Here is a 27894-nt window from a genome sequence, read left to right on the forward strand (position 1 = left end):
CTAGCTGGAAAAGACAGGAAATAACAGATGATAACAATAGAGATTAATGAGTGCTATACAGAAAATTAAAATAGGCTAATGTAATAGAGCTTGACCACGTGGACACTTTAGACTGAATAGATGGGGAAGGCCTCTCTAGGGATAGGACTGAAAGGAAATGTTAAAAAAAAAAAAAAAAAATGGGCTGGGTGTGGTGGCTCATGCTTGTAATCCCAGCACTTTGGGAGGCCGAGGTGGGCGGATCACAAGGTCAGGAGTTTGAGACCAGCCTGGCCAATATGGTAAAACCCCGTCTCTACTAAAAATACAAAAATTGACTGCGTGTGGTGGCAGGCACCTGTAGTCCTAGCTACTTGGGAGGCTGAAGCAGGAGAATGGCATGAACCCAGGAGGCAGAGCATGCAGTGAGCTGAGATGGCGCCACTGCACTCCAGCCTGGGTGACAGAGTAAGACTCCGTCTCAAAAAAAAAAAAAAAAAAAAATTGTGAGTTGAATGGGAAGAGCATGCCAGGAGAGGGACAGCCCTCTCTTAGAAGGTACAAGGGCCTTTTAATGGGGAGGTTAGAGAAGAAGAAAGATCAATGTGCTTGAATGCAATGTTCCAAACAAAGCTGGTGAAGTAGGAAAGGACCAGTTTGTGTAGAGCCTTGTGGACCACAATAAGGAGGTCTTCTTTTAGTGGGATGGAAGTCCATGGGAGGGTTTTAAGCTGGAAGTTATGTGGTATAAATCACCTTCTCAAAAGATTGGCCTGACCACCATTTTGAAATGGAATGGAGGGGTTGGAACAAGCACAGAAGTGGAGACAGGAGATAGGATGCTATTGTGCCAGTCTAAGCAGGACATGATGTTGGCTTAAACTACAATGGTCACAGTGATGATGAAGAAAAAGAAGTACATTGATCCATGCTGGAGGAAAAATTGTTGGGACATGCTCATGTTCAGAAGGTAGAATTGATAGAAAGTGCTAATGGATTAGATATGAGGACATGAGGGTGAGAGGAGGAGGAATCAAGGAACTGAGTGGATGGGAGTGCCCTTTACAATGAGGTAAGGAGGAGAGTAGAGAAGGCTTGAGACAGATTATCCAATATATTAGGCCCTGTTAATTTATATTTGTCTGTTAGATCTCTAAAGGCAAATGTCATTTCACAGTGGGATACGCAGGCTGAAATTCTGGGGGAGAACAGGATTGGGCACACATATCTGGGGATCATCTACCTTAGGTAACATTTAATGTTAGGGGTCTGACTCAGATGACCTGGAGAGAGAAAATATGTAGGCAGAATGCTATGGGTTTAATGTCTGTTTCCCTCCCAAAATTCATACACTGAAACTCTAACCCTCAATGTGATATTTGGAGGTGAGGCCCTTGGGACCTAATTATGGTCATGAGGGTGGAGCCCTCATGAGAGAGATTGGTGCCCTTATGAAGGCCATGAGAAGGCTTTTGTTTTCTCTCTCTCTGCTCTCTGCCATGTTAGAATACAAGATTACCATTTGCAAACCAGGAAGAGGGCCCTCACCAGACACCAAATCTGCTAGCACCTTGATCTTGGACCTGTCAGCCTCCAGAACTGTAAGAAATAAAGAGGATTTGTTGTTTAAACCCCCCAGGCTATAGTAATTTGTTATAGCAGCCCAAATTGACTAAAAGGTGACATTTACCACTATGGGTCTAGATGAGATTGCCTGGAGAAAGAAAATGTGTAGGTAGAGGAAATCGTTCAGGACAGAGCTCCCAGCACTCCAATATTGGGAAGTTTACAAGAGGAGGAGGCAGCCAGCCAAGAGACGGAGAAGGAACAGCAAGAGAGGTGGGAGGAAAACTAAGAGAGCGTAGGTTCCAGGAGCCAAAGCAAGGGAGGTTCAAGTTGTCAATTTGTCTTTCTTTTGTAGTTTTGCTTCCCTGCTGCCTACTCCCAAACCTCCCAGATCCACCCGTACGTATCCTCCTGAATGGTAAAGGTGGCTTGCTGGCCCTCAGATCAGCAGTTCTCGGTGGCACCACAATGAACCCCCTGACCAATCGAACAGCCCCTCCCAGTCTCCCTCAGCAACCTGGCAGCAAGGGATGGTGTGGTCCTTGCCAGGTCTTTTCCTTCCCTGGTTCTCAGTTCTTCCTGGGACAAATAAGGAGGCTGGAAATGGTGCTCTCTTGCTGACAGCACTCCCTGTGCTACAAGGACTTCAGGTTCAGACTCTCCCTCCCATGGAGCTCAAGCTCTCCTCCTGTTAGGACTTCCTCCCCCAGAGACCATGAAGTGATGGTCTCTGAAAGACAATCCCAGTGATCCACAGAGGGCCTGCTTAGAGCTCAACTCGTAGGTAGGGTGCATCTGATGGCCGTGAAAAACTACTTGGAAAGGAACCCAGGAGAGTGACAGGGAAGGTAAGGGCCTTGGACCCATGGCTGCCTCATGGGTTACACATGATGTGTCCTACCACAGGAGTGTTCTGCCCATCAAAACAGGGCACCCACAGAGCTATGTTTGCTCAGAGGGGGCAACTTTTTCTAATTTGTGCGAAAGTGCCATAGAAGCAGTGCCATGTAACCCTACTTTGGACCTGTCACCTGCATTCTTTGTTCCTGACACTAGACTTCTTTGAGCTCACTGCCTGGCTTCCTTAGGCACATCCGCTGTCTGATATCTTTGGGCCCGCAGCCCGTTCTCTTTAAGTCTGCCATTTGCATTACTCAGACCCATTGCCTCGTGCCTGGGCCAGCCTCCTGATGTCTTTGGGTCCACCCCATATTTCTTCAGTTTCGCTGCCTGGATTATTTAAGCCTATCATGTCATATCTTTGGGCTTGCCGCCAGAATGCCCAAAGTCCTGGAAACTTGGGCTGCTGCTGAGTATCAGAGCTACCTGGAACATTAACACGGCTCTGTGGGGCTGCTGTCAGGAAGGGAGAATAAATGTCACCATCTCCAGCCTCCAGCAGTGACCACTGTGATGAGGCCAACAGCTCAGCTGGGCTTTGAAAGGAGCATTTGTATGGTTTGTTTCCCTCCACGAGACCTCCAAGGCCAAATCCCCCAGAGATTGATTCATTTCGCCGTTTTGCTTTTTTTTTTTTTTGGTGATCTGTGTTTAATAGGGAACCGTGTGTGTAGTGCCCCTGTGCCTCTGGCTGGGAGCTCAGTGCTAGCAGGGCAGGCCAGCAAGAAAGCCCAGCAGCAGGGGTGGGAGGAGGCCAAGAAAAACCCCCAGGCTTCAGGCTGTGGCAGGAGGGCTTGCCCGAACGGCCTGTTCACCAAAGCCTGGCTTCAGAGCTCTATGGGAGAGGCCTGGCCCGATGCCAGCAGCCATTGCTCTGTCTCTTTGCAGAGAGCCAGGGAGACAAAAACAGAGACTGATTTTAAAACAGACACACAAAGTGGTCTCTTCACAGAGCTCTGTAGCAATCTGGACCAATACACACTAATGTTTTCATGCAGAAAAGGGGACTCCGAGAAGCATAATGTACAATATCTATCACATGGAAGAATGTTGGGCTTAGACAGAACAATAAATAATACAGCTCGCATGTGGCAAAACTGTCCTTGCACACCAGGCACCATGCTCGGTGCTTTACACGGACATGTCAGCTGCCTTGCCTAAGAATATCATGAAGACGCAATTACAGTCCCCATTGTATAGATTAAAAGCCAAGTTTCACACCCTATTAGAATGGCTAAAATTTTAAAAATGGATAACGTCAAATGCTGATGAGGATACAGAGCAACTGGAACTCTCTTACACTGCTGGTGGGAACACAATGGTACAGTCACTTTGAAAAACAATTTGGCAGTTTCTTAGAAAGTCAAACAGACACAGACTATACAATCCATCAAGCTGACTCCCAGGTATTCATCTAAATGGAATGAAGCCCATGTGTAAATGCTTACAGTAGCTGTATTCATAGTCACCCCAAATTGAAAATAACCCAAATGTCCTTCAATTGAGGAATGGGTAAACAAACTAGTTCTTCAACACCACAGAATATTACTCAACAATAAAACACACTACTGATACATAAAAATGTGGCCAATCTCAAATGCATTAGGCTAAGTAAAAGAAAACAGAATCAAAAGACCACATAATGTAAGACACTATTTGTACGACACCCTTGTGAAGAAAAACTGTAAGGTCTGAAAACAGATCAGTGGCTGCCAGGGGCTGGAGGTGGGGCAGAAATGAATTTTAGGAGGCTTTGGGGAACATTTTCTCTCCCTCTCTCTCTCTCTCTCTCTCTACACACACACACACACACACACTCATATTTATGTGTATGTGTATAGATATACACATACTCACATATACATATATGCGTGTGTATATATGTATATGTATGTGTGTATATATATGTGTCTGTATGTGTGTGTATATGTATGTGTGTATATGTGTATGTGTGTGTGTGTGTCTGTATATATACACACATATATATATCTCCCAGGCTGGAGTGCTGTGGCAAAATCATGGCTCACATCCCAGGTTCAAGTGATCATCCTACTGCAGCCTCCCAAGTAGCTGGAACCACAGGTATGCACGACCATGTCCAGCTAATTTTATTTTATTTTATTTATTTTATGTAGAGACAGGGTTTCCCTATGTTGCCCAGGCTGGTCTCGAACTCTTGGGCTCAAGGGATTCTCCTGCCTTGGCCTCCCAAAATGTTGGGATTACCAGCATGAACCACTGCACGTGGCCTATAGATTTTGATTGGGGTGGTGTTTCCACCATTATGTATGTTTGTCAAAACTTGCAGAACTGTACACTAAAAAGGGTGAATATTTCTATATGCATATTAAACCTTAATTTTTTTAATGGTTAAAAAAAATCAGCTGTTCAAGGAGATGTAACTTGTCCAACGGCAGTCAAGATTGACTCTTGACCCAGCTTTTTAACCGCTGTGCTGAACAAGGATATCGGTTGCTCTGGAGACCATCTGGTCTGAGCCTCAATTACCAAGAGATCTGGACTCACCAGGATGTAGAAAATAGTAGGTTCTGAGGAATTGGCTTTTTTTTTTTTTTTAATTAACTGAAGTTTCCAAATCATTTTTCTTTTAACCCCTGTTGCTAACAATATTTCTAAGTTGGCTGAAAATACAGTCATCCTTACTCAAATACTCAGGCCACTGACTCTGCCATGCTTGAGAATTGCAGGGCCAGATCCCCTGACGTTGGGGGACCTAGTCATATTCCTTCATCTGTCACTATTTGCTGTGTCACCTTGGATATGTCATTCACTCTTCCTAGACCCTGGTTTCCCTCTGTGAGAAGGGGATCATTTCACCATCTCAAGATTATATGAGAAGATTAAATGAGAATCATAGGATCTACAGCTTTAGGTCTTCACAATCTTATCAATTACTTTCTTTTTTTATCTCAGGGGATTGGTTCCTTAGCCCAGTGGTGATAATAGCAGTCAACACATACTGAGTACTTTCTACGTGCTACGTGGTTTATAGACATTTCATCTTGCTGCCAAGCCTGTGAGCTGGTACTAACCCATCTAACAGAAGACGAAAGGGAGGTACTGAGAAATGAAGCAATTCACCAAGACCCCACAACTAAATGTAGGAGTAGTAGAACCAGATTGAAGCCAGGCAGCCTGATTCCAGAGCCTTGTGTTTGGCTAGTTCACCTTCTCCCATCTCAATTTTCCACTGCCATCTTGAGAATCTGTAGCTGCACACCTTGTCCATTAGGTAACACACATCCTATATTGAACTTTCCCTACACGGACTTCAGATGCCAAAATGAATTCTTCTCCAATATGGAAGAGCCAGGAAAGCCACAGAGGTCCTTGCCTCCTTTTGGCTCCATGTCCTTTCTATGCTTCCACCGAGCAAGGGTGCGGAAGGAGAGCAGTGTGTGGCGGAGGGTCATTTGGCCCTGGGGGAGGGATGACAGGAGGAAGAGGAGGGAAGCCACTTTTAAGAGAGCATAAGCAAGTGTCAATGTTCTTCCTACTCGATCCAGGAGGCTTCATTCTGGCTCATTGTTCCTCATTATCAGAGCTAACTATGTTCAGGCGAAGGGCGAGCATGTTCCTAAATTTATGTCTCTGTGTGCGACCACGACAATGTGTGTTTGGTGTGCTTCTCCCTGAAAAACTCCTCTTGTGACACAGGTGACCCAGCTTGGACTTGGCCTTTCATGTGTGTTACCCACTCCGACTGGCACCTGCTGGCAGATTTTTCTTAAAGTCTAAAATGAGGGGCTAACCTTCTCGTCTCTGCTTTTTCTTCTCCGCTACCTATCATCTTGATTTGACTCACACAAAAGTGTCTCAGTGGGAAACCCACTCAAGAAGGCTTTGACAGGGAACAATGGACAGACACCTCTACAGAGGCCAGCCCGCCGCGTCGAGAGAGGGAAAACGGATTAAAGTTTAAAGATGTCATGTATGTTAACCGATCAGTATCAGTTTTATGTATTTTGTCAAAGAGACAGCAGTGAAGCCGGGCCCATGAGGGTGAGGGGGTGCAAGGGAGGGAGAGGTGGCCTCCACACACTTTGGCCAAAGGCCTCACCAGAGATAACGAGCCCAAGGAGCTGGAGTGTTTGAAAGGTAATCATAACAATAATAAAGAAGAAAGGGCCCAGAGGAGATTGTCGTGAGATTGTTGTGTGTGTCAGCTTTGTCCTTCCACAATGATCCAGGGCCAGGAGCCAGGCAGTCTCTGGGGCAGCAGAGCGGCTCCTTCAGAAAGCAGATGCCGCTCATTCAGCCCGCGTGGCTTTCTTCCAGGATAATGCTCCAATGGGCAGCGGAAGCCCAGGGAGTCATGGGTGAGGCAGGGGGAGAGGCGCCTGAAAGCCAGGGCTCCCCGCTGGCATCTCTCGCGGCCAGGCCCAGCACTGTGCACAGGAGCAAGGCCAGCCCAAAGCCTGCATGGGGCCTGGGCCCTGACCTTGCTTCTTGTCTGCAAGAGGGTTACCCACAATGCCCTGCTCTCCTGACGGGACATCAGGAGAATAGAGTTGGCCCCTGGAACTTCTCTTCAATATCCTTGAATAAAGTGGGATTTCCACTCTGATTTCTTTGGACCTCTGAGCACTTTTCCTTTCATATGAATCTCCCTTTGTGAGGGTTGCTAGAATTTTCTCACGACGTGAATAGGCTGAAAAGTGAGTATCTTTGAATCTTCTTTCTGAAGAAGTCCAGACTCAGATAGGACAATCCGCCACATTTTTGGAGGAAGCAGTGCATGGCAAAGGCTGCATTTGTAGGTGAGCTAAGCTCCATTCATTCTGCAGACTCAGGACTGTCAACAAGGGCAGTCATCCTGACGGGACATGCAGAGGGGATGCCCTCTAAATGGAACATTCCAGAGACCGGCAAAGGGAAGGCTCTAGAACTGCTCTTCAGAGTCTCCATGGGCTCCCACAAGCCCAAGAGTTGGGGGCAGTAGCATGCCAGATCCAGCGCATACTGGCTTTTGAGAGCTGATGGCTAACTTTTCAGTAAATTTTTTGCAAGCCAGTTTTTTAAAAATTAACTTACGAGGCCGGGTGCAATGGCTCATACCTGTAATCCCAGTACTTTGGGAGGCCGAGGTGGGTGGATCACTTGACGTCAGGAGTTCGAGACCAGCCTGGCCAACGTGGTGAAACTCCACCTCTACTAATAATACAAAAATTAGCTGGGCGTGGTGGCACGTGCATGTAATCCCAGATACCTGGGAGGCTGAGGCAGGAGAATCACTTGAACCCAGGAGGCGGAGGTTGTGCCACTGCACTCCAACCTGGGCAACAGAGTGAAACTGTGTCTCAAAAATAAATAAGCAAAAATGTAAAAATTAAAATTAAAATTAACTTATATAAACTTAACAAATAAATACAGCAAAGGTAATATTCAAAACTCATCTCTTCGTAATTACTTCACTATTCTCTATGCCCGAGGTTTTATATGATTACTGTATCTATATGGCAGAGATACTGGATAAATAGTGTGTTTCTGAGCATCTCTTCCCAGTTGCGTGTACTGTGATGTCACACAGAGAGCCACAGTGGAGTATTTACACCACAGAAACTGGCAAATGCCACAAATCAGAACCTTTTCCCCTAAGGGCTAGTTGTTCAATACTTACTGGTACACTGGTTGGAGACTGATCTGACCCAGATCCTTGGTTACTGGACCAAGGCACTTTCCCTCTGAAACAAGTCAATATGGTGACAAAGGAAGAAGAAATGGAATGGCATGTTGCTCTGAAGACAAACGGTATGCAAGTATAAAGCTGAGACAGACTCTGAGCTGCTTGACACAATATTCATGTGTGTGAGTGTATTCATTCATTCGACCTATCTTTTCCTCTCTTTCTCTAAACACAAATATCTTATCAGAGAAAAATATTTCCAACTCCAAGACCCTTGATGAAACATCTGCTCCAGTGTCTGCCTTTAATGAGAATAATTCAGGGCCAAATAGTTGATCCTGAAGGCCATGCTGGGCTGAGGGATGGGGGCCAGGAGGGATGAGTTCCTGGATCTGGGGACCCTATCTCCCTTTGCACCCACCTGTGCTCGCCTAGGGCCCCTGTCTCTGGAACTCAGCTGTGAAGGCTGAAAAGGCGGAAGCTGTCCTCCCATGGGACCACTGCCTTTGAATAGGGGTGCAGAGAGGCTGAAAGACCTTCAGAGCCACACTGAATGAATCTTGCAGGGGATCTCAGGCCAGGGGAGTGATCTGCAAATTTGAGTCTGGTGGTTTTCCCAACACACATCATGCAGGCAACTGCCTCCTTCCTCCCAGAAGGCTGCTCTTGATTGGGGTCCTCCTCTCTCCTGCCCCAGAGAACTCAAGGCAACAGAAATAGTAATAATAGCTCATCAGGCCGAAATGTTAACCTCAGGTCTAAGCACTGTGCCTCTCTGAGCCTCCTAGAAGTAGGTGGTGCCTTTGTCCCTCTTACAGCGGTGAACACCAAGACTTTGCAAAGTTCCTTAACTTGGTCCAAGCTGCTTAGCCAAAAAGCTACTCATCTGAAATTCAAACCCAGGCAATCTGAATCCAGAATTCTCTCTCCTAACCCCTATGCTCAGATCACAAATCCAGTTGGTTCCCTACCATGCAGGTCTGATCAATGGAAACAGAAAAATAGTTTGGGAGACCAAAGCAGGCTTGAGGTCAGGAGTTCGAGACCAGCCTTGCCAACATGGTGAAACCTTGTCTCTACTAAAAATGCCACAATTAGCCAGGCGTGGTGGTGCGTGCCTGTAGTCCCAGCTACTCAGGGGGCTGAGTTAGGAGAATTGCTTGAACCCAGAATGTGGAGGTTGCAGTGAGCCGAAATTGTGCCATTGGATTCCAGCCTGTGCAACAGAGCGAGACTGTGTCTCGAAAAAAAAAAAAGAAAAGAAAAGAAATAAAGAAATAGAAAAATGGCAGGGGAGGGAGGCTGGGGGGTAAGAAAGGGGAGGCTGGAGTGGGACGAAAACTACAGTGTGCAAGGGAGCTGCCTGCTGCCCCTCCCCTTGACTGGGCATCCCTGGACCCTCCCGGGAGGACACTCACTTCAGGGCAAGGCTCCCTCCGGCCAGCTCTGAAGTTTCCCTCATGTCCTGACACACTGGGCTCAATATCTGCTTTCAATTATTTCACATCTTACAGGGAAGCAGGAGAAGCCAAAGCCCTTGGCACTGTGGCAGGCCAGGGAGCTGCACAGGGGCGCTATGAGCACACCCCTCAACCCCCACCCCAGTCTCCCATAGCAGACAGGAGCGCATCACTGGGCAGGACTCCGTGAAGGGACTCCAGCAGGGTCTTTCTTTTCCCATGGGCCTTGCCAAGTTAAGGCACTTCCCAAGTTGATTTCTCATTTGCTGTTTATAATTTTGTGAGGCCAGGGTATGTAAAGAGGACGCCTTTTACAGAAAGGAGAAGTTGATTTAAAATACCTCTGGGGTTTGGCCCAGGCCACTCAGCCCTGCTGGGTCTGAAGCACAGTCTCTGGACTCTCTGTACAGTGCTCTTTTGACTACGGTATCAACATGCACCCCCACCCACAAGAGGCCCCCTGTTTTAGCAGCAGATAAAATCAGCTGGTCCCTGGAAATGTGCCAGTCACAGCGACCAGAAAACAAGCACCAAAGGAGAGAAATACTTGAGATTCCTGTTAAGAAGCCATGTTAGGATTGATCTGAATAACACCAGAAAAAAAGGGGAAAATAATAAAGTCAGACACTACACAATCCATGAAGATGTGGATGGAAGCTGGGTGGGGCAAATTTCAAAGGGGGCACCTTTTCCCATGGAAAGGGGGAGGAGGTGCAGAGGGCCTTGAACTTGAACTGAGCTGTGGTCATCTACTAAGCGACACCAAGCAGATATTATTTCAGATCATCGCCACTGCAGCCCTGTGGCCTAGGGATGATCACCTCCCATTTACAGATGAGGACACTGCACTGAGGATGATCCCATTCCCCAGGAGTGGTGCTGAGATGCCCAAGGGCTCTTTCTAGAATGGGGAGTGGGCTGCATGCTTCAACATGGTGTTCAAAGGGCCAGGTGTTTAATAGCCAAAGTAAGGTCCATTAGCTGGTGAATGCATAAACAAAACACAGCAGATCCACACAATGAAACTCTCTACAACCACCAAAAGGACAGCACTCCTGATGATACACACTACAAATGAATGAACCTCAGAAATATTCTCAAGGGAGATGGCTTTTCCCCTAAGGGGAGAAAATTGGTTCTTAGAGACCAAAAAAAAAAAAAAATATATATATATATATAGAGAGAGAGAGAGAGAGAAAAACTGGCTGGGTGCGGTGGCTCATGCCTGTAATCCCAGCATTTTGGGAAGCCGAGATGAGCAGATCACTTGAGGTCAGGGGTTTGAGACCAGCCTGGCCAACACGGTGAAACCCTTTCTCTACTAAAAATGCAAAAATTAGCTGGGCGTGGTGGTGTGTGCCTGTAATCCCAGCTACTGAGGAGGCTGCAGCGGGAGGATCACTTGAACCCAGGAGGCAAAGGTTGCAGTGAGCCAAGATCATCTCACTCCGTCTCAAAAACAAAACAAAACAAAAACCCAATAAAGAACATTCTCAGTAAGTAGCGTTTCATGCTTGGCCTTGATTTAATGCACTCACATGCATGTGTGTGTGTGTGTGTGTGTGTGTGTGTGTGTGTATATATATCTCCTTAGATATTACAGTGGTTTGTAGCCCTCCAAAGCTCAAGCCTACCAGACAAACTCATGTTTCTTGGTGTTTAATTTCTGTCTTTAGGGAGAATTTAAATTACATTTAATTTTTCTCCTTGGGGGAGGAGTGGATGATAATGAAAAAATGTTCGAGCCACTGTGCTGAGTAAAAGAAGCCAGACACAAAAGACGATATGTCGTATGATTCCATGTACACGCAATGCGCAAAAAGCCAAATCCGCAGAGGAGGGAAGTAGATTAGCAGCTGCCTGGGGCTGGGCGTGGGAACAGGGAGTGACTACAGCCGAGCGAAACGGAGGTTTTGGGGTGATGAAAATGTTCTAAACTTGAATTGTGGTGACGGTTGCACAACTCTGTAAATTTCCTAAAAGTCATTGAATTGTACGCTTCAAACAAGTGAGTTTTCTGGTATCTAAATTATACTTCCATAGAGCTATTTTTTTTAAAAAAAAAAAAAGGAAGAACACAGGCTTGGGGATCTGAGAGGCCCAGCTCCAGTCCTGGTTCCTTACTCCCATGCCTCAGACAGGTGGCTCCAGGACCCAGTGTCCACATCTGTGACATGAGGTCTCCACCAGAGCTTTGAGGCCATGAGGATCCAATGAGATGTGTTGAAAGGCCTTAGCACAGTGATGTGAGGGTCTAAGGGGGATGGCTTCAGGACCCTAACTTTGAGCAGAGAGAGAACTCATCTCCTTAGGGAACTGCTATCCCTAAGTAAGACAGCATCTCCTTGAGAGGCCTTCCTTGACCCCTGGAGGTTACTGCTCAGGTATTTACTTCCCTGGGGCATTTACTGAAATCTACGACCTTTTGTGTGATCCTTATTGTCTGTCTGTCCCTAAGCCCCACTACTGGAATGTTCGCTTTAGGCCAGCAAGGACCTTATCCTCGTTGTAAAGGCACCCTGTGGGGCACAAAGCAGGGATTTATGAATATTTAGTAACAATAGTTATTACTGGTTGCATACCAAATGAAGGCAGTCAGATGAACTAAGTTTTTGTTCACCAAAAAGTCGCAAATTTCTGGAGGCTTCCTTCCCTTAGAAAGACCTCTCTATCAGGTGTGTGAAAGAGTGGCTCATTCGGGGGGCGCGGAGCGGGGGAATTGCTTTAATGACATTGATTCATTTGCCCTGCATGGCTTCTGCAGTGATTCTTACCCTGGGGCTCCTGAAATGACAGAAAACATACGCAGCATGCTGCTTGTGTCCAAGAATCTACATTTTCTTTGGGGTGACAGTCATGAGCACTTACCAGAATCTCAGTGGGGTTCACGATGGAAACAAGATGCTCGCGGGCTACAGGTGAAATGAAAGCTCCCAAGTGTGGAGACCATGCCCCCACGCCTGCTCCAGCTCCCTCCTTCTCTCCCTCTTTCTCACAAACAAACCCATCTGACGCTCCGGACTTCATGGGGAATCTCCATGAAATGTAACACAAGCCAGAGCTGAGACAGGCGCTGTCAGTCCTCAGCATCTGCTCCTGGAAGAAGCAGCTGTGAAATTAGAACCTGGGACTGGGTGTACAGGAAGATAGCTGCAGAGAGATAACAGTGAGAGAAAGCCCCTCTGCCCCTCAGCCATCTACCTGGTGCAAAGGTGGAGGGAGGCAGGCACCATCCAGGAGGCGTGAGCAGGCCCTCATAGGTAGCACCTGAGGCTGCGTGACCCTCAGGCTCCTGCTGATTCTCCAGGTGCGTGTGCACGTGAGGGAAAGAGTGGGCAGAGAGAAAAGCTAGTTATCTACCGCGAGCATACCTAACCCATCCGCTCTTAAAACAGGGTGACTGACAGCGAAGGGTCCAGGAAACCAGCTCCCATTCTCTGAAGGCTGTGGCCCTTCAAGAATAAAAACAAGAAGGGAGAGAGGCCGGGGACAGGCTAATTACACCTACCAAGCGACAAATCACTTGGAAAACATAAATACGTTTTCAAGGACACTCCTCCACTAACGATGCTAAAGTGTTTTTCTTTCAAATCCCAGCAAGAAAATCCAAGGGATGAAACAAACTTCGCTTATTTTAGTTTCTACTCAATTACCTGTTAATGGAAAAAATCTGGCACCAGCCATAATGAGGCAGGCATGAGCTCACTGGCGTGGGGGTCGGCCCTGTCAGTGAAGGCTGCAACAAGCGCGGCCTTTATCTGCCTCTCTATAACCCTTTCAAACTCGCTGTCAGGGAGCCCACATTGAGCAGACTGGAGAGGAGGAACCTGGGACCCACTCCAGGCCTCCGAGGTCCCTTGGGAAAAGGAAAATTGTTGTTGGCAAGTCTGTCTGGCTCCAGAAATTGATCCAGTGCCCCCCCACTTGTCCGAGCAGCAGCAGACAGGGCTAAGAATTTTGTTATAATTAAATAACAGAGTGCTGATTGGTTGCTGGAGGTGGTCTTGAAACTGGTGTTTAAAAGCAGAGGAGAACAACGGTTACTATTCATAGGAAAAGCCCAGAGTCTTAAAAATCCATCTGTTTCATTCCCAAATTTAGGCCAAAAAAATGCTCACTTGCTGTCTTTAAAAATACCACCTGCTTTGCGATGTTGTATAATGTGCCATTATATAAGGTGGAGGGGCGGAGGGGAGGGCCGGGTGGGAGGATGCCGTGTGGTGGGCAGAGCCCTTTCCTGAGGAAAACAGAGACAGCCTTGCAGAGGGCCAGGCTGTCCACTCCAAAGGCTGAGCCTCCACCTCCGATGCCCTACACTGGCCCTGAGGCACCAAGAGAGTCTTATTACCTCAGGGAGCTGCAGTCAGGAACCCCCAAATATGGGGCCCTGGTAATTATGGACGTCCATCTTACACCCACCTGGCCTTAGGGGTCAGCCATCACAGTTTGCACCAATGCTGGCCTGGGTGGTGATCTTGCCCCATTGCCCACTACAGCTGGGCTGCTGGGTGAGGCCACAGTTCCTGGGACCAGGGGAAGGAGAAGTGTCCAGGCCTCCTTAGCCTGGTGGCTGGTCACTTGCATCTTCCTCCATACAACCCCCAAACCCGGGATGTGGAAGCCACAGGATATTAGGTTCCCGATGGGACAACTCTGTTTCTACTAAGCAGACAAACGTCCCTGTCTAGCCTAACCCTTATGGAGTTTCCCAAGATTCCGAGAAATGTTGGGAGCTCAGTTGCTTCTTAAGATTCTTATTCACAGGGTAAGTGGAATTAAAAAAAAAAAAAGAACTCTGTAGTCACATGCCTAATTTTAATTCCAGATCTGCCACTTTTTGGCTGACCCATCCTGAACACGTCACTTCGCTGCTTCCCATGACAACGGGAGTAGGAAGACTTACATCACAGTATTTGGGTGAAGAACAAATAAAATAATGTATGCTGCCCCAGATGCCTGGGAGCCACGTATGGTGCCTGGCACATCGGAGGCACCGCTAGCAGGTGGTGGCTGGATTTCCAGGAGCCTCACACTCAAGCCCTTCATTTTGCATTGGAGTCTCCAAACCTGAAAATCACCCAGGATCAGGAACAAGTCTTACAGCTGGCAGCAGGGTTAGCATTCCCCACATCAAAGCAAGCCAGTAGAGAATTCGAGGCAACAGGTAGTTATGAGAAAGATCCCTGATCTGGATTACAAGGAATCATTGCATCTAGCCAAGATCCAACCAGCACCCAGTTGTGTGGCTTCAGGTGAGACACTGCTGGGGCCCCCTCTCTGGGCTTCAGTTTCCTCTGGTCCTTCTTTCCAGCTCTTAAGGACCAGGCGGTCAGATTCTATTGAGAGCACATGCTTTTGCCTACAAAGTCCTCCTGGAATTTCTACTCAGCAAGATAAGACTTAGATGTATCCGCACCTCCTCCTTGGGCATTCTGAGGCCCCAGTGGGAGGGGGACTAAACAAGGAGCCCCAGGACCTGTGTGAGTTTCCTCATATTCCGACACCAGAAACAAGCTCGAATCTCAGTAACATGCCCAAGATTCTCTATTTCTACCCTCCTGTCAACCCTTGACCCTGTAAAGCAAATAGACACGAGGGCAATTTCTAGCGGTGTGTTATCTGAAACAGTTATTAATAGGAATTTAATGTTTTATTATTATGTATTCTTAGAGGCCATTCCAGAAGCCACACTGCATCTACATTTTTCACTGTGAATTTCTTGCCATAGTTGATCTCATAAAGCTAACAGGAATGTGGGTGAGGGGGTGGGCAATACATAGCTTATTTGGTTTTATTTTAAGGAGCAACCAGCACTACCTTTAGAATCCAGAGGAAGTTAACATTGCTTAACCTGAATTGTTCATAATTCCATAAAATTAAGTGAATAGGGGCGTTAAATCTTTTTTTCAAAAGGCTTGTTTCATGACTTGGCCATGGTGGCTTCCTGCTTGGGTCCCACTTGATAGACCATATATGGCAGTCATAGCTCCCGTGTTTAGTTACTGGTTCTATATGACACACACAACCTAGAGGCCTTTTGTTTCCCTTATTCTTCCAATGTCAGCTTCTTGATCCTTTCAGCAGAATGGAGCATATATAATCTATGAGAAAAATCCAGAGGAATCCTGAGGGCATTGGATGAGAACTACTCATCTATTGTATGACAACCACAATTTATTCATCCTTTCTACCACTGATGGGCAGGCAGCTCATGTCCAGTTTTTGGCCATTATGAATGAAGCTGCCATGATCATCTACTAAGGTAAAACATATCCCATTTGGATAGCCATTTTTGTGAATTACCTAGTTCTGTCATTCAGTTTTGTTTTGCTTTTTGCCCATGTTTAATTGGTTGAGCTATCTTTTCTCTTGATTTTAGGAATTCTTTTATCTCTCGGTATTAGTACTTTGTCAGATAAATGTATTACAAACATTATCTTCTAGACTGTGGCTTGCCTTTTTCACTTTTAAGATAAGTTTATGGTAGATACTTTCAGCAAACTAAATCTACAGAATTTTCAGGCTGGACGCAGTGACTCACGCCTGTAATCCCGGCACTTTGGGAGGCTGAAGCAGGCAGATCACTTGAGGTCAGGAGTTCGAGACCAGCCTGGTGCAAACATGGTGAAACTCCATCTCTACTAAAAATACAAAAATTAGCCGGGCATGGTGGCAGGCGCCTGTAAGCCCAGCTACTTGGGAGGCTGAGGCAGGAGAATTGCTTGAATCCGGGAGGCGGAGGTTGCAGTGAGCCAAGATCGTGGAAAAAGGAATTTTCCTAACTTGGTAACATGTATCTATAAAAACAGACAGCTAACACTATACTTAATAGAAAATCAGAGAATGATTTTTCTCTGAGTTCAGAAAAAAGTCAAGGAAGCAGTTATCACCACTCCTATTCAACCTTCCACTGGAGGCTCTTGCCAGTGCGAGAAGGTTGAAATCTCTCAGCCTCAATTTACTTGTATATAAAATGGGGGCAATAAGTATATCTACCTCAACCAAACTCTTGTACAAATTAAAGGAGATAATAAGTAATTCATGCCATCCTTGGCAAATTGTATTATTCTTGTGCCTAGTTATTCTTCCCTATAATAGAACTATACTACCATGCCTGGTGCCATTTGATTGTATTGTTCCTTTAAATGTAGGCAAAGTATATTTTCCCAACGTATTGATGTGCAGCTGGGCCATGTTTTGGCCAATGGAATGTGGTTGGAATTGACCATGTGCCAGTTTCAAACTGAGTTCTTAAGAAAACGCATGTTTCTGCTGTAACTACAGGGACATGCCCTGGGTAGCCACTAGTCTCTGAAAAAGAAACGTGTTCAACAGACCTGAACCCAACTTAGCCTGGTGCCAAGCTCAGCTAATCGCACGAGAGTCACAGCCGACTCACAGACCAAATGGCGAGAGAAGAAATGCTTGCTCTTGTAAGCCACTGAGTTTTGAGATAGTGTATTAACAGCATTATTGCAGAAATAGCTAACAAATACACTTGCCATATAATTAGTGTTTAATAAATGGCAGTTATTTAACTTACACCCCAGTTTTATAACCTGAAAATTGGGAATAATACAACAACATAGAGTTGTTAAAAGAATTAAGACATCTAATATACATGTAAAGCATTATATTTCTGAAGATGCACTCCAAGGAACATTAATTCAGAAGGAAATTAATAAGTATTACCCTCTCAAAAAAGTTTTCTATGGTCAATTACATTTGGGAAATGTGATAGGTGAAGTGAAAGAGGGTCCTTTTTGGCAGACTTTCATAAAGCCTTATAAATGAATGAGCATTCTGAAACTCTAGGAGGAGGCAAAGTATGAGATGTTACCCCGACAGATTTGCCCAAGAAGACGTCTTGGGGTCTAAATACTGGTGTAACACTTAACAAATGCCCATCAATCAACTTTACTCCATTAACTGAATTTTATACACCATGCATACTGTATTTTAATATTGAAACTATTATATTCAATATATGATGGCTAATATTAATGTTCAGACTTGGCTTCTAAAGTTTTTTTACCCTAACCACAGTAAGAAAGATTTTACAAAATACAGTACACACATACGGCAATAGATTCTGTTTTCCATATTTTCTATTTCATCCTATCTTTTTTTTTTTTTTTTTTTTGAGATGGACTCTCACTGTGTTGCCCAGGCTGCAGTGAGTGGCGTGATCTTGGCTCCCTGCAACCTCCACCTCCCAGGTTCAAGCAATTCTTGTGCCTCAGCCTCCCAAGTAGCTGGGACTACAGGCATGTGCCACCATGCCCAGCTAAATTTTTGTATTTTTAGTAGAGATGTGGTTTTACCATGTTGGCCAGGCTGGTCTTCAACTCCTGACCTCAAGTGATCCACTCACCTTGGCCTTCCAAAGTGCTGGGATTATAGGTGTGAGCCACTGCACCTGGCCCATTCAATCTCATTTTTTAAAAATATTGGTCTTATTCCACAAAATCTATCCCTGACCTATGGATAGACTGCAAGCCACAATCTGAAATTTCAAACACTATATAATATGTATATACAAATTAGAATATATACTTCTAATTTTCTTCCATTTCCAGGATCATATAACTTTTAGTGCTGAGTCCAAAATGCTTGATTTATGTAATTATCAACTGTCATTATTATTATTACATGCACAGATACCAGAGTAAGAAAAGAAAACTTCTGCGCACTGACAGGCAGAAAGAGTGCCTGGCGGTCCCATAGCAACACCCTCTCACAAGACCATGGATCAAATTGGCTCTACCTTCCACCGCTCCCTAGTTACCCTGATGAGCTGTCTTCATAATAAGAAATATAACATGGTATTTAGCTATGCAGGCTCCTAAGTCAGCCTGCCTAGGTTCAAATCTAAGGCTCTCTGCTTCCCAGATACGTTTTTGGGGAAGCAACTTAACCTCTCTTAGTGTCACTTTCTACATCTGTAAAATGAACAGAAAAGCAATTTCCATCCCCATGAATATTAAAAGAGAAATGCAAGTTGAGTTTTTAGCAAATTCTTTTGTTATTATCCTTACATAAAACTTCTTTCTAGGTGAGAGGCTTGTCCAGGCCTCAGGAATGTTGGCGTTCCCTTTCCTTAGAAACTCCAGCCTATAAGATGGTGCAGAAATAAACCCAGGAAAACTGGAGACCAAGCTGGCTTCACCCAGACTTACGTGTCAGTTGCTAGAACAGTCCCTGGTGTAAGCAGAAATAGTCACTAAATGAAGGAAAGTACTTACAGCTCCCATCAAGTGTACCCACAAGGTGCCATCTTTTAAAAAACCCAGCTTCAGAGCCAGAAGTCACCAGTGTTAGCCATCGGACACAGGCCAGAGTTCACGGCAGGACTCTCCGATGGCCAGGTGCCTGGGAGTGCGGAACCAGATATGGAATGGGAGACAAAGAAGCCAACCCCAGATAGGAATCCTTTCGAAAATCCAATGTATGGCCCTGCTCATTGGTGATTCCCAGCTCTGGTTTGTGGCACTTGCCTCAGGCACCATTCACAAGAGGCTTTTAGGCTACTCCTCAGTTTCTTTGCAAAGAGCTTTAATTGAAAACACATTTCTATGCCACATTTCTATACCACAAAAAGCCACCCAGACAGGGCTGCGGCTCCCCAGAGACTAGAAGTCATTTTCCTGAGGCCATTAAGTTGCAGGTAAAATGAATCAGTGTGGATGAGTCACAATGTCTGTCCCTAGGTCATGTAGATGTGTCTTCTGCATCTAGATCTTTGTGATTCTCTCACTTGGGTGTGAAGAACTGGACTAACCAGCAGAATCCCAAAGAGAAATAATGAAAACAATAATCCCAGCACTTTGGGAGGCCCAGGCAGGCAGATCATCTGAGGTCAGGAGTTCAAGACCAGCCTGGTCAACATGGTGAAACCCCATCTCTACTAAAAATAAAAAAATTGGCGGGGTGTGGTAGCACACGCCTGTAGTTCCAGCTACTCAGGAGGCTGAGGCAGGAGAATCGTTTGAAACTGGAAGGAGATTACAGTGAGCCAAGACTGTGCCACTGTACTCCATACACTCTCCAGCCTGGGTGACAGAATGAGACTCCGTCTCAAAAAAAAAAAAAAAAAAAGAAATAATGAAAACAAATAGAAGACCGGCCTTTGGCTTTTATATTAATAATAAACACTATGACATACTAGTCTAGCAACTTTGCATCTTAGCCATCATACAAATCTGTCCAGATGAACACCAACATCATCACTTGTTAGCTGAAGAAACAAAGACTCAGAGAGATAAAGGAATTACCCAAGGACACACAGCGAGAGCCAGATGTGGGATCCTCCAAGCTCAGATTCACTCCACTGCTCCAAGCTACTTACTTTCTCAAAAATCCTGCATCCAGATGCAAGGCTCTCTGACCCTACATGAATCCATGTCATCAGGAAAACAAATGAACGTTTTTATACCTGAAATGAAAAGCCATCTACTGTAAAAATTGCTTTCCACATGGGCCTGTCTAAGACCACCACCAATAGTGGAACAATTGCCCATTCTGAAGAGTTCTGTGCTAAGACTCAGCAGTTGGCAAATGATTCTGTAGTGAGCTGAATGGTGGCCCCCACAAAATACATGCCCATATGCAAATCCTATTAAAACTTGTATTGCTTTATATAGCAAAATATGTGATTAACTTAAAGATCTAAAGAGAAGGGATATTTATCCAGGATTATCTAGGTAGGCCCAAAATACAAAACAGGTATCCTTGTAAGAGAGAGGCAGAGGGAGTCTGGGGACAGACAAGAGGAGAAAGCGACGTGAAGATGGAAGCAGAGATTGGAGTGATGTGGCTTCAATCCACAGAATGCCAAGGATTACAGGCAGCCACTGGAAGCTGAAACAGACACGGAGGAGATGAGCCTCCAGAGCCTTGCAGGAAGCTCAGCCCTGCCACCACTTTGATTTCAGACTTCTGGTTTGCCAGGCTGTGCAAGAGCAATTTTCTGTTGTTTCAAACCACCACATTTGTGGTGATTCATTACAGCCGCCACAGGAAACGTACGCCCTACTAATACGCAAACATCTTTGGCGAAGCCCCGTAAGAAGCCGAAAGTGATGTGGCTCGGCGAGTGAGAGTTATCGTTTCCCGGACGTTGTTTCAGAGTCTCTTAGTAACGAAAAACCCGCAGATCCACTCTTAACAGATGAAATTAGAGGATGCTCAGTTTGAAAAGAAACTCTTGAGGTAGCAAGAAATTAGAGAGAGAGAGGAAGCGCTGAAGGGCAAAGACTTGGCTGGGCATTTGGGAGACTGGAGCTCGGGCTGCTGAGAACACAGGCCTGGGGGAAAGGAAGTTGTCTTGAGTGAAAGGATCCTCCAAGTATCAACCAGGTGTTGTAAGGCAGGCAACCGTGTGACTCGGTGACCCCTATTTCGATTTTTAGAGAGATCGGCACTCGGCTGGCTGACAGCAGAGGGACTGACCACCCCCCCTCCCCGCCCTTTTTTCTGGCCTTTGTAACAAGGGCAGTGAGTTACATCCCAGCATGGCCGAAAGGATTAAGAAGGTCAGCACCACCCTGAAAGTTGTGAGAACACAAAATTTGGAAGCCTCATGGAAAGTTTCCATTTTGCTGCCTCCCACAATATGGGTGTTGAGCTGGCCAACCTCATTCCTTCTTTCCTTCAAAAAATGTATATCGAGCACCCCACTGTGTGCCCGGCACTAAACAAGACCCTAGCATACAGCAGGGACACGAAAGTCACAATCCTGTCATCCTGGAGGGCTCTCTAGAGAAATGGTTTTCAACTGGGGGTGATTTTGCCCCCCAGGGGACATCTGGTGACATCTGGAGATGTTTCTGACTGTCACGACTGGTGGGAGGGCAAGGGCTGACAGGTTAATCTAGTGGGTGGAGGCCAGTGGTGTTAACATCCAACAATGCAGAGGTCAGGCCCCCACAGCTAACAATTATCTGGCCCAAAATGTCATGAGTTCTGAGGTTGAGAAACACGGTGAGGCTGGAGTGACCTAAGCAGACGACAGCCACTTTCACGATGATAGTGAGTGAGTCAAAGGAGACCAGAAGACAGGCCTGAAAGACCACACAGGAGGGAGACAGGCAACCCTTGAGGGCTCTGGACCATCTCCCCCAGCAAAGGGATGTCTTCGCCAAGACCTGAAGCATGAGGGGTTGTTTTCCAGGCAGGAAGAGCAAAAACGCTTTTAGGTAAGCTTAACTCTGTAGTACAGCTAGAGAGGAAAGAGAGTGAGCGAGTGTGTGAGGCAGAGAAGGTGGGGGAATCAAGAAAATCCTCTGAAAGGACTGTTCCCTCATTTCTGTTTTGGAGGGAAGGGCCGTCTCTATCATGTGAGGCGGTAGAACTTCGTGTTATGAGCAGGAGCCCGGAGTCAGATCTGAATTTAAATCTCAGCCCCACCACCTCCTGTGTGGCCTTAGACAAGGCACCTAAAACCCTCAGTTCCTAAATCCATTTTCAGAAAATGAAGCAGAGGGTGGCAGGGGAGAAGACTGTCTACCTTAGGTGGTCGTGTTAGGATTAAATGAGAAAATGCACATAAACGGCTTGGCACACTGCCACGAATAACAGATACTGTTCTTATTTGTGTTTTCAAAGGTCACTCGGCCCAGTGTGCAAAATAAAATGAGGAAGGACAACCAGAAACACTCCTCCCTGGGAATACAAAGCAAAGCAAAAACAAAATGCTGAGATTTTACAGAACAAAAACTTGCTTGAGCAAAGCAGTTTCCGAGGGGCTTTTAAGTCCTTGATGCGACACTGCGCTCACCTTAAGTAACCACAACGGCAACATGAACAGTTCCATGCCCATTGAAATCATCATCCTTTGAAGGTATAGATGTCCTAGATAAATGGAACAATGTGTCCATCCATCCAGCTAGTCAGCAAGGGAAATGAAATCCAGGGGAAACCTTAGGAAGATCTGTATCGTGGCCCCTGCTCAGTGATGGTGATGAACTTGTGCTCTTACCAGGGTACAGCCAAAACACTTGGATCCCACACACAGCAAGGCGCTTCCACACACCTTTCAGTGCATCACCTTAATCCAATTTTCTAAAAAGCTGCTTACTCAATAATGGCTCATCGCTAGAGAAAGGGCAGTTTGACAGCCTTGCATCTCTCCCTGCACGCAACTCTTGGAGGTTAGGATGCTGTCACACCCATGATCCTTCACTGCTAAGGAGGTGGTTTCTTAAGTGCACTCTTGGTGGACTAAGTCTCATTCGCCAGAATTAAATTCTTTCTGTTTGATACTGTGAGAGGATGAGTAGGATATGTCAGAGAAACTGGTTTATAGCCCCCCAAAAAGTGACATTTACTCTGTAACTGTGCTTTGCTTTCAGCAATAAACTACTGGGGATGGCACAGTGAACTACTACAGGAGAAGACACACGCCAAGGATCCTGTTTGATACTGACCATCTTCATTGCAAATGACACATTACGCAAACCAGATACACAAGGTGCACCAAACGGGCCACGGGGATGGAGGGGAGGGGAGCAACCCCTCACAAGAGTCCAAGACCACATTCTGGTACCTAAGTCATCACCCACACACTAACTGTATGGTCAAGTTCCAACTTGGGAATATGTTTTTCTTGCTTACGGTAGGTCCAGTTTCCCTAGAGATAAAAATCCAAATCACAGAAACAAGTGACCAGCCTTTATCTGCACAGACTAAGTTGCTTTTATTAATCCAGAACGGCATGCTACAGATACTGTACAGCATGAACATTTATTCATTACAAAAATGGCTTCCAAACCATTAAAAATGAACTTGGAATAAGAGCATAAAACGGAACAGTAACATCACAACTGTTAGGAAACATTCAAAGTATTCACAAAAAATGTTATAGTTAGCATTTTAATAAACCAGAGAAAAATCGGAGACAGGTTTACAATCGCTTCATGTCAACTACAATGGCACTGAATGAACAGGTTTCAGCTTTATACAGCAGTCTGCAACATCAACATGCCTAGGTTTTTTTTAGTTTTAAAGTCTGCTGCCTACTCGTATGTAATATGTGTACATAAAAGCGGCAGCTGGTTTTTCGTGTAAGAGTAATCTAATATACAGAATTTTGGCCCTTAAGGGTTTATACCTCTTCATTTAAAATGCTTTCTGGACAATCTGCTACCAAACACATTTTGTTATAGGTGACATTAAAACTACATACAAATCTACCTATGTAACATCACAGCAAAACATGATGAACAAAATTACAGCATCAAAAGAGGGAGAAAGCTAAATTCACTGAGAATTTTGGCACGTAAAGTTCTGCACATGGTCAGTCCAGGCCCTAAGGGCGCAGGGTAGGGCATCCCACTGGGAGTTCAAAGGGGAAAAAGATGGTTCCCACTGCTGCTCAGACAGTGTCGCTAAAATTCCCTCACTCATTTTCAAGTCTTGTTTTACATAATGGCTTTTAAAGCAACTTTTGTTAATGCTACTGATCCTTAATGCAACTATTAATGTCCATTTGGTGACAACTGGGTTTCATACAGAAAAAAAAAAAAAAAAAAAGTCAAAAGGGAAACAAAATATATATACACATTTTATATATAAACTTAAAACCTTGTACAAATGAGTTGTTATATATAAGATGCTTATGCTAAGGGGAAAAAAACTTTATACAGTTTCAAGAAAAAGGAAAACATATTTAAAAAGGGACGACATACAGGTACGACAAGCAATCTCTAAAGCAATAAATACTACTGGCCCAACAGCATTGTGATTCTATTAAGTGTTGAGTAGCATCCCCTCCCCCCAAAAGAACAACACCATGGAACAAGGTATATTAACACATTTTTACCCTTTGTTTCTGTACATTTAAACAATAACAAGTAACATCACAATAAAAGTTGTTTCACACAGAAAAAAAAAAACAAAAAAGTAATGGCACTGCATTCGTGGTGCCCTTACGGTTTAAAAACCAGATGTAAAATGATTGGTTCGCAAGCTCGTATTTAATACAAATAATACAGAACCAACTCCTTCTGGAGGGCTGCTTCAAAATTGCTTCTTTTTTTTTCTTTTTGTTTTTTAATCAGTCTTTTAAAACTAAGCTATCCGAACTACATAACAGTTATGTATATATATATATTTTTTAAACGCTACAAAGACTTTAAACAGCTGTTGATAAAAATTTTGGTAGAATCATGAGGTTCTTCTCTCATCTACATATTTAAAAGGAGAAATTGAAATAAGAATGGGTCAAATATTGACCAATGAACTCGATAAACATCAACTAATGTAGCCACGTGGCACAAAATTAAGAGAGTACAAAACAAAACCTTTCAAGGTGGGGGGGGAGGGGGCCAAATAAAGAAAAGTGAAACAAAACCATAAACAAAGCAACTGGGGTTCACGACGCTAAAGCTATTCTAAAGACTTGGTGACGAGCGACAGCGGCTGGGGCTGGGTCCCGGCCAGGGAGCTGTGGGAATGTAAGGAAGAAGTTGACGGCTGTGCAACTGATGAGGAGGGGGCGGCAGGCTGCAAAGCGGTTGGGGGCAGGTCCAGGGCCCCGTTGGGACAGAGGGTGGAGGCCTTGTGGGTGGCCTCGGTGAGCAGGAGGGCGGGCGGCGGAGGCATCATGGACAGGTGGGCCAGGGGGTCGGGCTTCAGGGACAGCGACAGAGGCTGGGTCTGCTCAGTCTGTGACTTGGCGTCTCGGGGAGGGGAGCCTAGCAGGTTGGGGGAGGGGGGAGGCGAATCTAGTAAGCTTCCATCTGAAGAGGGTGGGCTGAGGCAGCTGCCTTCACCTTGTATGTAGCGAACGCACTTTTTTTTTCTCCTAGAAACAGGGGAGAGAGTTATCTGTGAATAGAGGGCACAGATGCCAAGGGAGAGAGTTACCTAATGCTCACACCCAAGCTGAGGTCACCCAAGGGATGTCCCACAGAGGTGGCATGCCCAATGGTCCGAGGACAATGACGGTGGCGCCCCCCGGGGGTGGGTCGCTCACTTCACGGTGCCCAGATCTAAGCCTGTTCTGGCAAACCATATATTTAAGACTCTGAACTCTCTACCTGCTTCCCCCAACCCCTACTAAACACCCACGGCCCCACCCTGCCCAAATGTACGAGAGCAGCATGGAGGCGGCCACCTGCAGACAGTGGCATCTATTTGCCAGCAAGTGGCTTTGTCCAAATTGACATGAACTGAAAAGCTCTTTTGGCTTAGACAGTCCCTCACTTTCCCATCAAGTTTCCTCGGCCCTTCACCCCATTCCCACCACTACCACCCCATCCCCAGTGATGTCTGTGTGTGAGTGTGTGTGTGTTTAAAAGAGAAAGACAGAGCTCCTTCCCCAGCCGCCTCGTATCAATATGAAACTCTCAAAATGCTCACTGTTGAGCCCACATAGCTGAAGGCAGCGCTAGCAAGAGGCTTAAAGGTTTTAACACACCACCACCGTGAGGCTGCTGGCGCCCAGAGAGCTTTCGGGCTTGTCTGTTAAGAACCACACCAAATCAAGAGAGGTCAGAATCAGGTGAGAAGGGAGGAAGGGAAACAAAAATAAAACAAAATAAACTTAAAAAAAAAAACCAAAAAAAAAAAAAAAAAAAAAAAAACCAAAAAACAAACAAACAAAAAAAGAAATCACCAAAAACAGGTAGAAGAGGATAAACAAAGGTGGGGGAGGGGGAAGAATAAGAAAAACAGAAAATGATTCAAAGGAACAAGAATAACTGGTTGTATGGCCTGCAGGTTGTGGATTAAATTAAGATTCAAACTTGATTTTTTTAAAAATTTTTTTTAAGATTTGGGGCTTTCCCCTCCCCCACCCCATAGTGAGAAGGTTGGAAGGAGAGATGGTGAGGATGGGATGGATGGAGGGGCATCTTGCCCTTGTCAATATGCCGAGGCCAGTCAATGGAGGGTGCAGCACAAGCCGGTCACCAAAGTGGCAACAAAGAAGAAGTGCCAGGGAATCGCATGGACCTTCCTGGGTTTGGGTTATCGTGCGTGTTTAAACCAGAAAGACTAATTTTGCCCTACACCAAAACCACTCCCCTCTTCACTACTCATTCATGTAAGAAATAGGAATGAGAATTTCAGAGCCTTTCTTGCTTAGCATCAAAGGATGAGGTCGGGGAAAATCAACTCAAGAAATTGAGCATGTGACTTCAAAGCTTCTCCTCCCATTAATCCCAGTCTGATGGGATGGTATTTGGTAAGGAAAGGTGAGCCTGGGGATCAACCCCACTAATGCTATAAAAATAATGCAGATACAGGAAGTGTGCTCATCTAAGGACCCTAGAATATTGTCAGAACCATGGCTGATAACACTCCAACCAGAAACACGTGTGTAAGCGCTGGCCAGCTTTCTGCTGCTGGAAGCAACCAAGATGCTGCCTGCTTGAAGGCAACCACTGTCAGACAATGTCACTGGCCTTGGAAAGGAAAGTTGTGCTGAGTTCCTCCTCTTGGTCTGTGCCCCAGAGCTGTCTGATCCTGCCCCTCTGTGCATGGGGTTTGGACTCAGCAAGATGGCAGGAAGGCAGGGAAGGAGGGGAGGGGTTTAAGGGAGCATGCTCAGTCCTCCCTGCCTCCCAGAGGCTGAGATTCATGGGGGCTAGTGGCCTCAGGTGTCTGTCTGTTCCCTCTGGGTCAGAAGGAACTCTAGGGGAGCAAGCACCACCCCCTGTCACCCTGAATTTGGCAAGGTTCCTTTTTCTCCCTGGGAGAGAGTAAATAGACTATGGGTTCTGCTTCCATCCCAGAAACCAAGATAAATAATTAAGCCTCTCAGAGTTTTAAACCACCTTAGCCTGCAGATCAAAACATGCTCAAAAAACTAAGATGTCCATGCATTTTAAAAATGGGAGAAGGAAAGGAGGTGGGGGGGCATAAGCAAAACTGAGAAAGCAACAGAGAAAAACAGAGAGAGGAAAGGAAAGGGAGAAGGAAAGAAGCGGGGAGAACAACCAGGAAGACAAGGGAACGGCACCAAGCAGCATTCCATGCTATATTAGGGCAGAGTGAAAAGATGGGAAAAGCAACTTGGTGGGCTCAAAACAGCATCTTGTTAAAATGTCCACAAATGTCAAATAAAACTAGAAACCTTGTGTGGCAAGCTAGGAGCCCTGATTGGCTAGGAGCATTCTGGTACTTTCCTCACCCCTCCCACCCTCATGACGTGGAAGTTTCCAGATCACAGGAACGGGAGGGGCATCTGCAACAGGGGACATGAAGACTATGGGGACAGAGCGACAGGTCTTCTAAGGTGGCTGAGCACAGGGCAGCTGGCACGCACACACATTTCTGACAAGTCAGAAAATGCCTCAGTTGGCAACTTCTAATCTTATTTTTCCTTTTTTTTTTTTT

At 45.7% G+C, this 27894-nt stretch overlaps 1 protein-coding gene across 14 annotated transcripts in view; it reads right to left on the reverse strand.

Annotated features, from left to right (window-relative positions):
- Window positions 1-23223: 23223 nt before the first annotated feature.
- The window catches only part of TCF7L2 (transcription factor 7 like 2), a 208272-nt gene continuing 203601 nt past the window's right edge, over window positions 23224-27894 (reverse strand). For 6 of the 14 annotated variants that reach the window (XM_017892475.1, XM_017892477.1, XM_017892473.1 and 3 more), the window contains one exon: window positions 25112-25357. In XM_017892475.1, coding sequence (XP_017747964.1) covers window positions 25278-25357 — 80 coding nt within the window. In that variant the 3' untranslated portion in view covers window positions 25112-25277. Of the gene's footprint in view, window positions 25358-27894 lie in introns of all 14 variants that reach the window. The other 8 variants (XM_017892478.1, XM_017892479.1, XM_017892484.1 and 5 more) reach the window with 4 other exon arrangements.

The sequence above is a fragment of the Rhinopithecus bieti genome, unplaced genomic scaffold (assembly GCF_001698545.2).
Source record: "Rhinopithecus bieti isolate Rb0 unplaced genomic scaffold, ASM169854v2 scaffold_21201, whole genome shotgun sequence".
In the NCBI taxonomy this organism is placed as follows: Eukaryota; Metazoa; Chordata; class Mammalia; order Primates; family Cercopithecidae; genus Rhinopithecus; species Rhinopithecus bieti.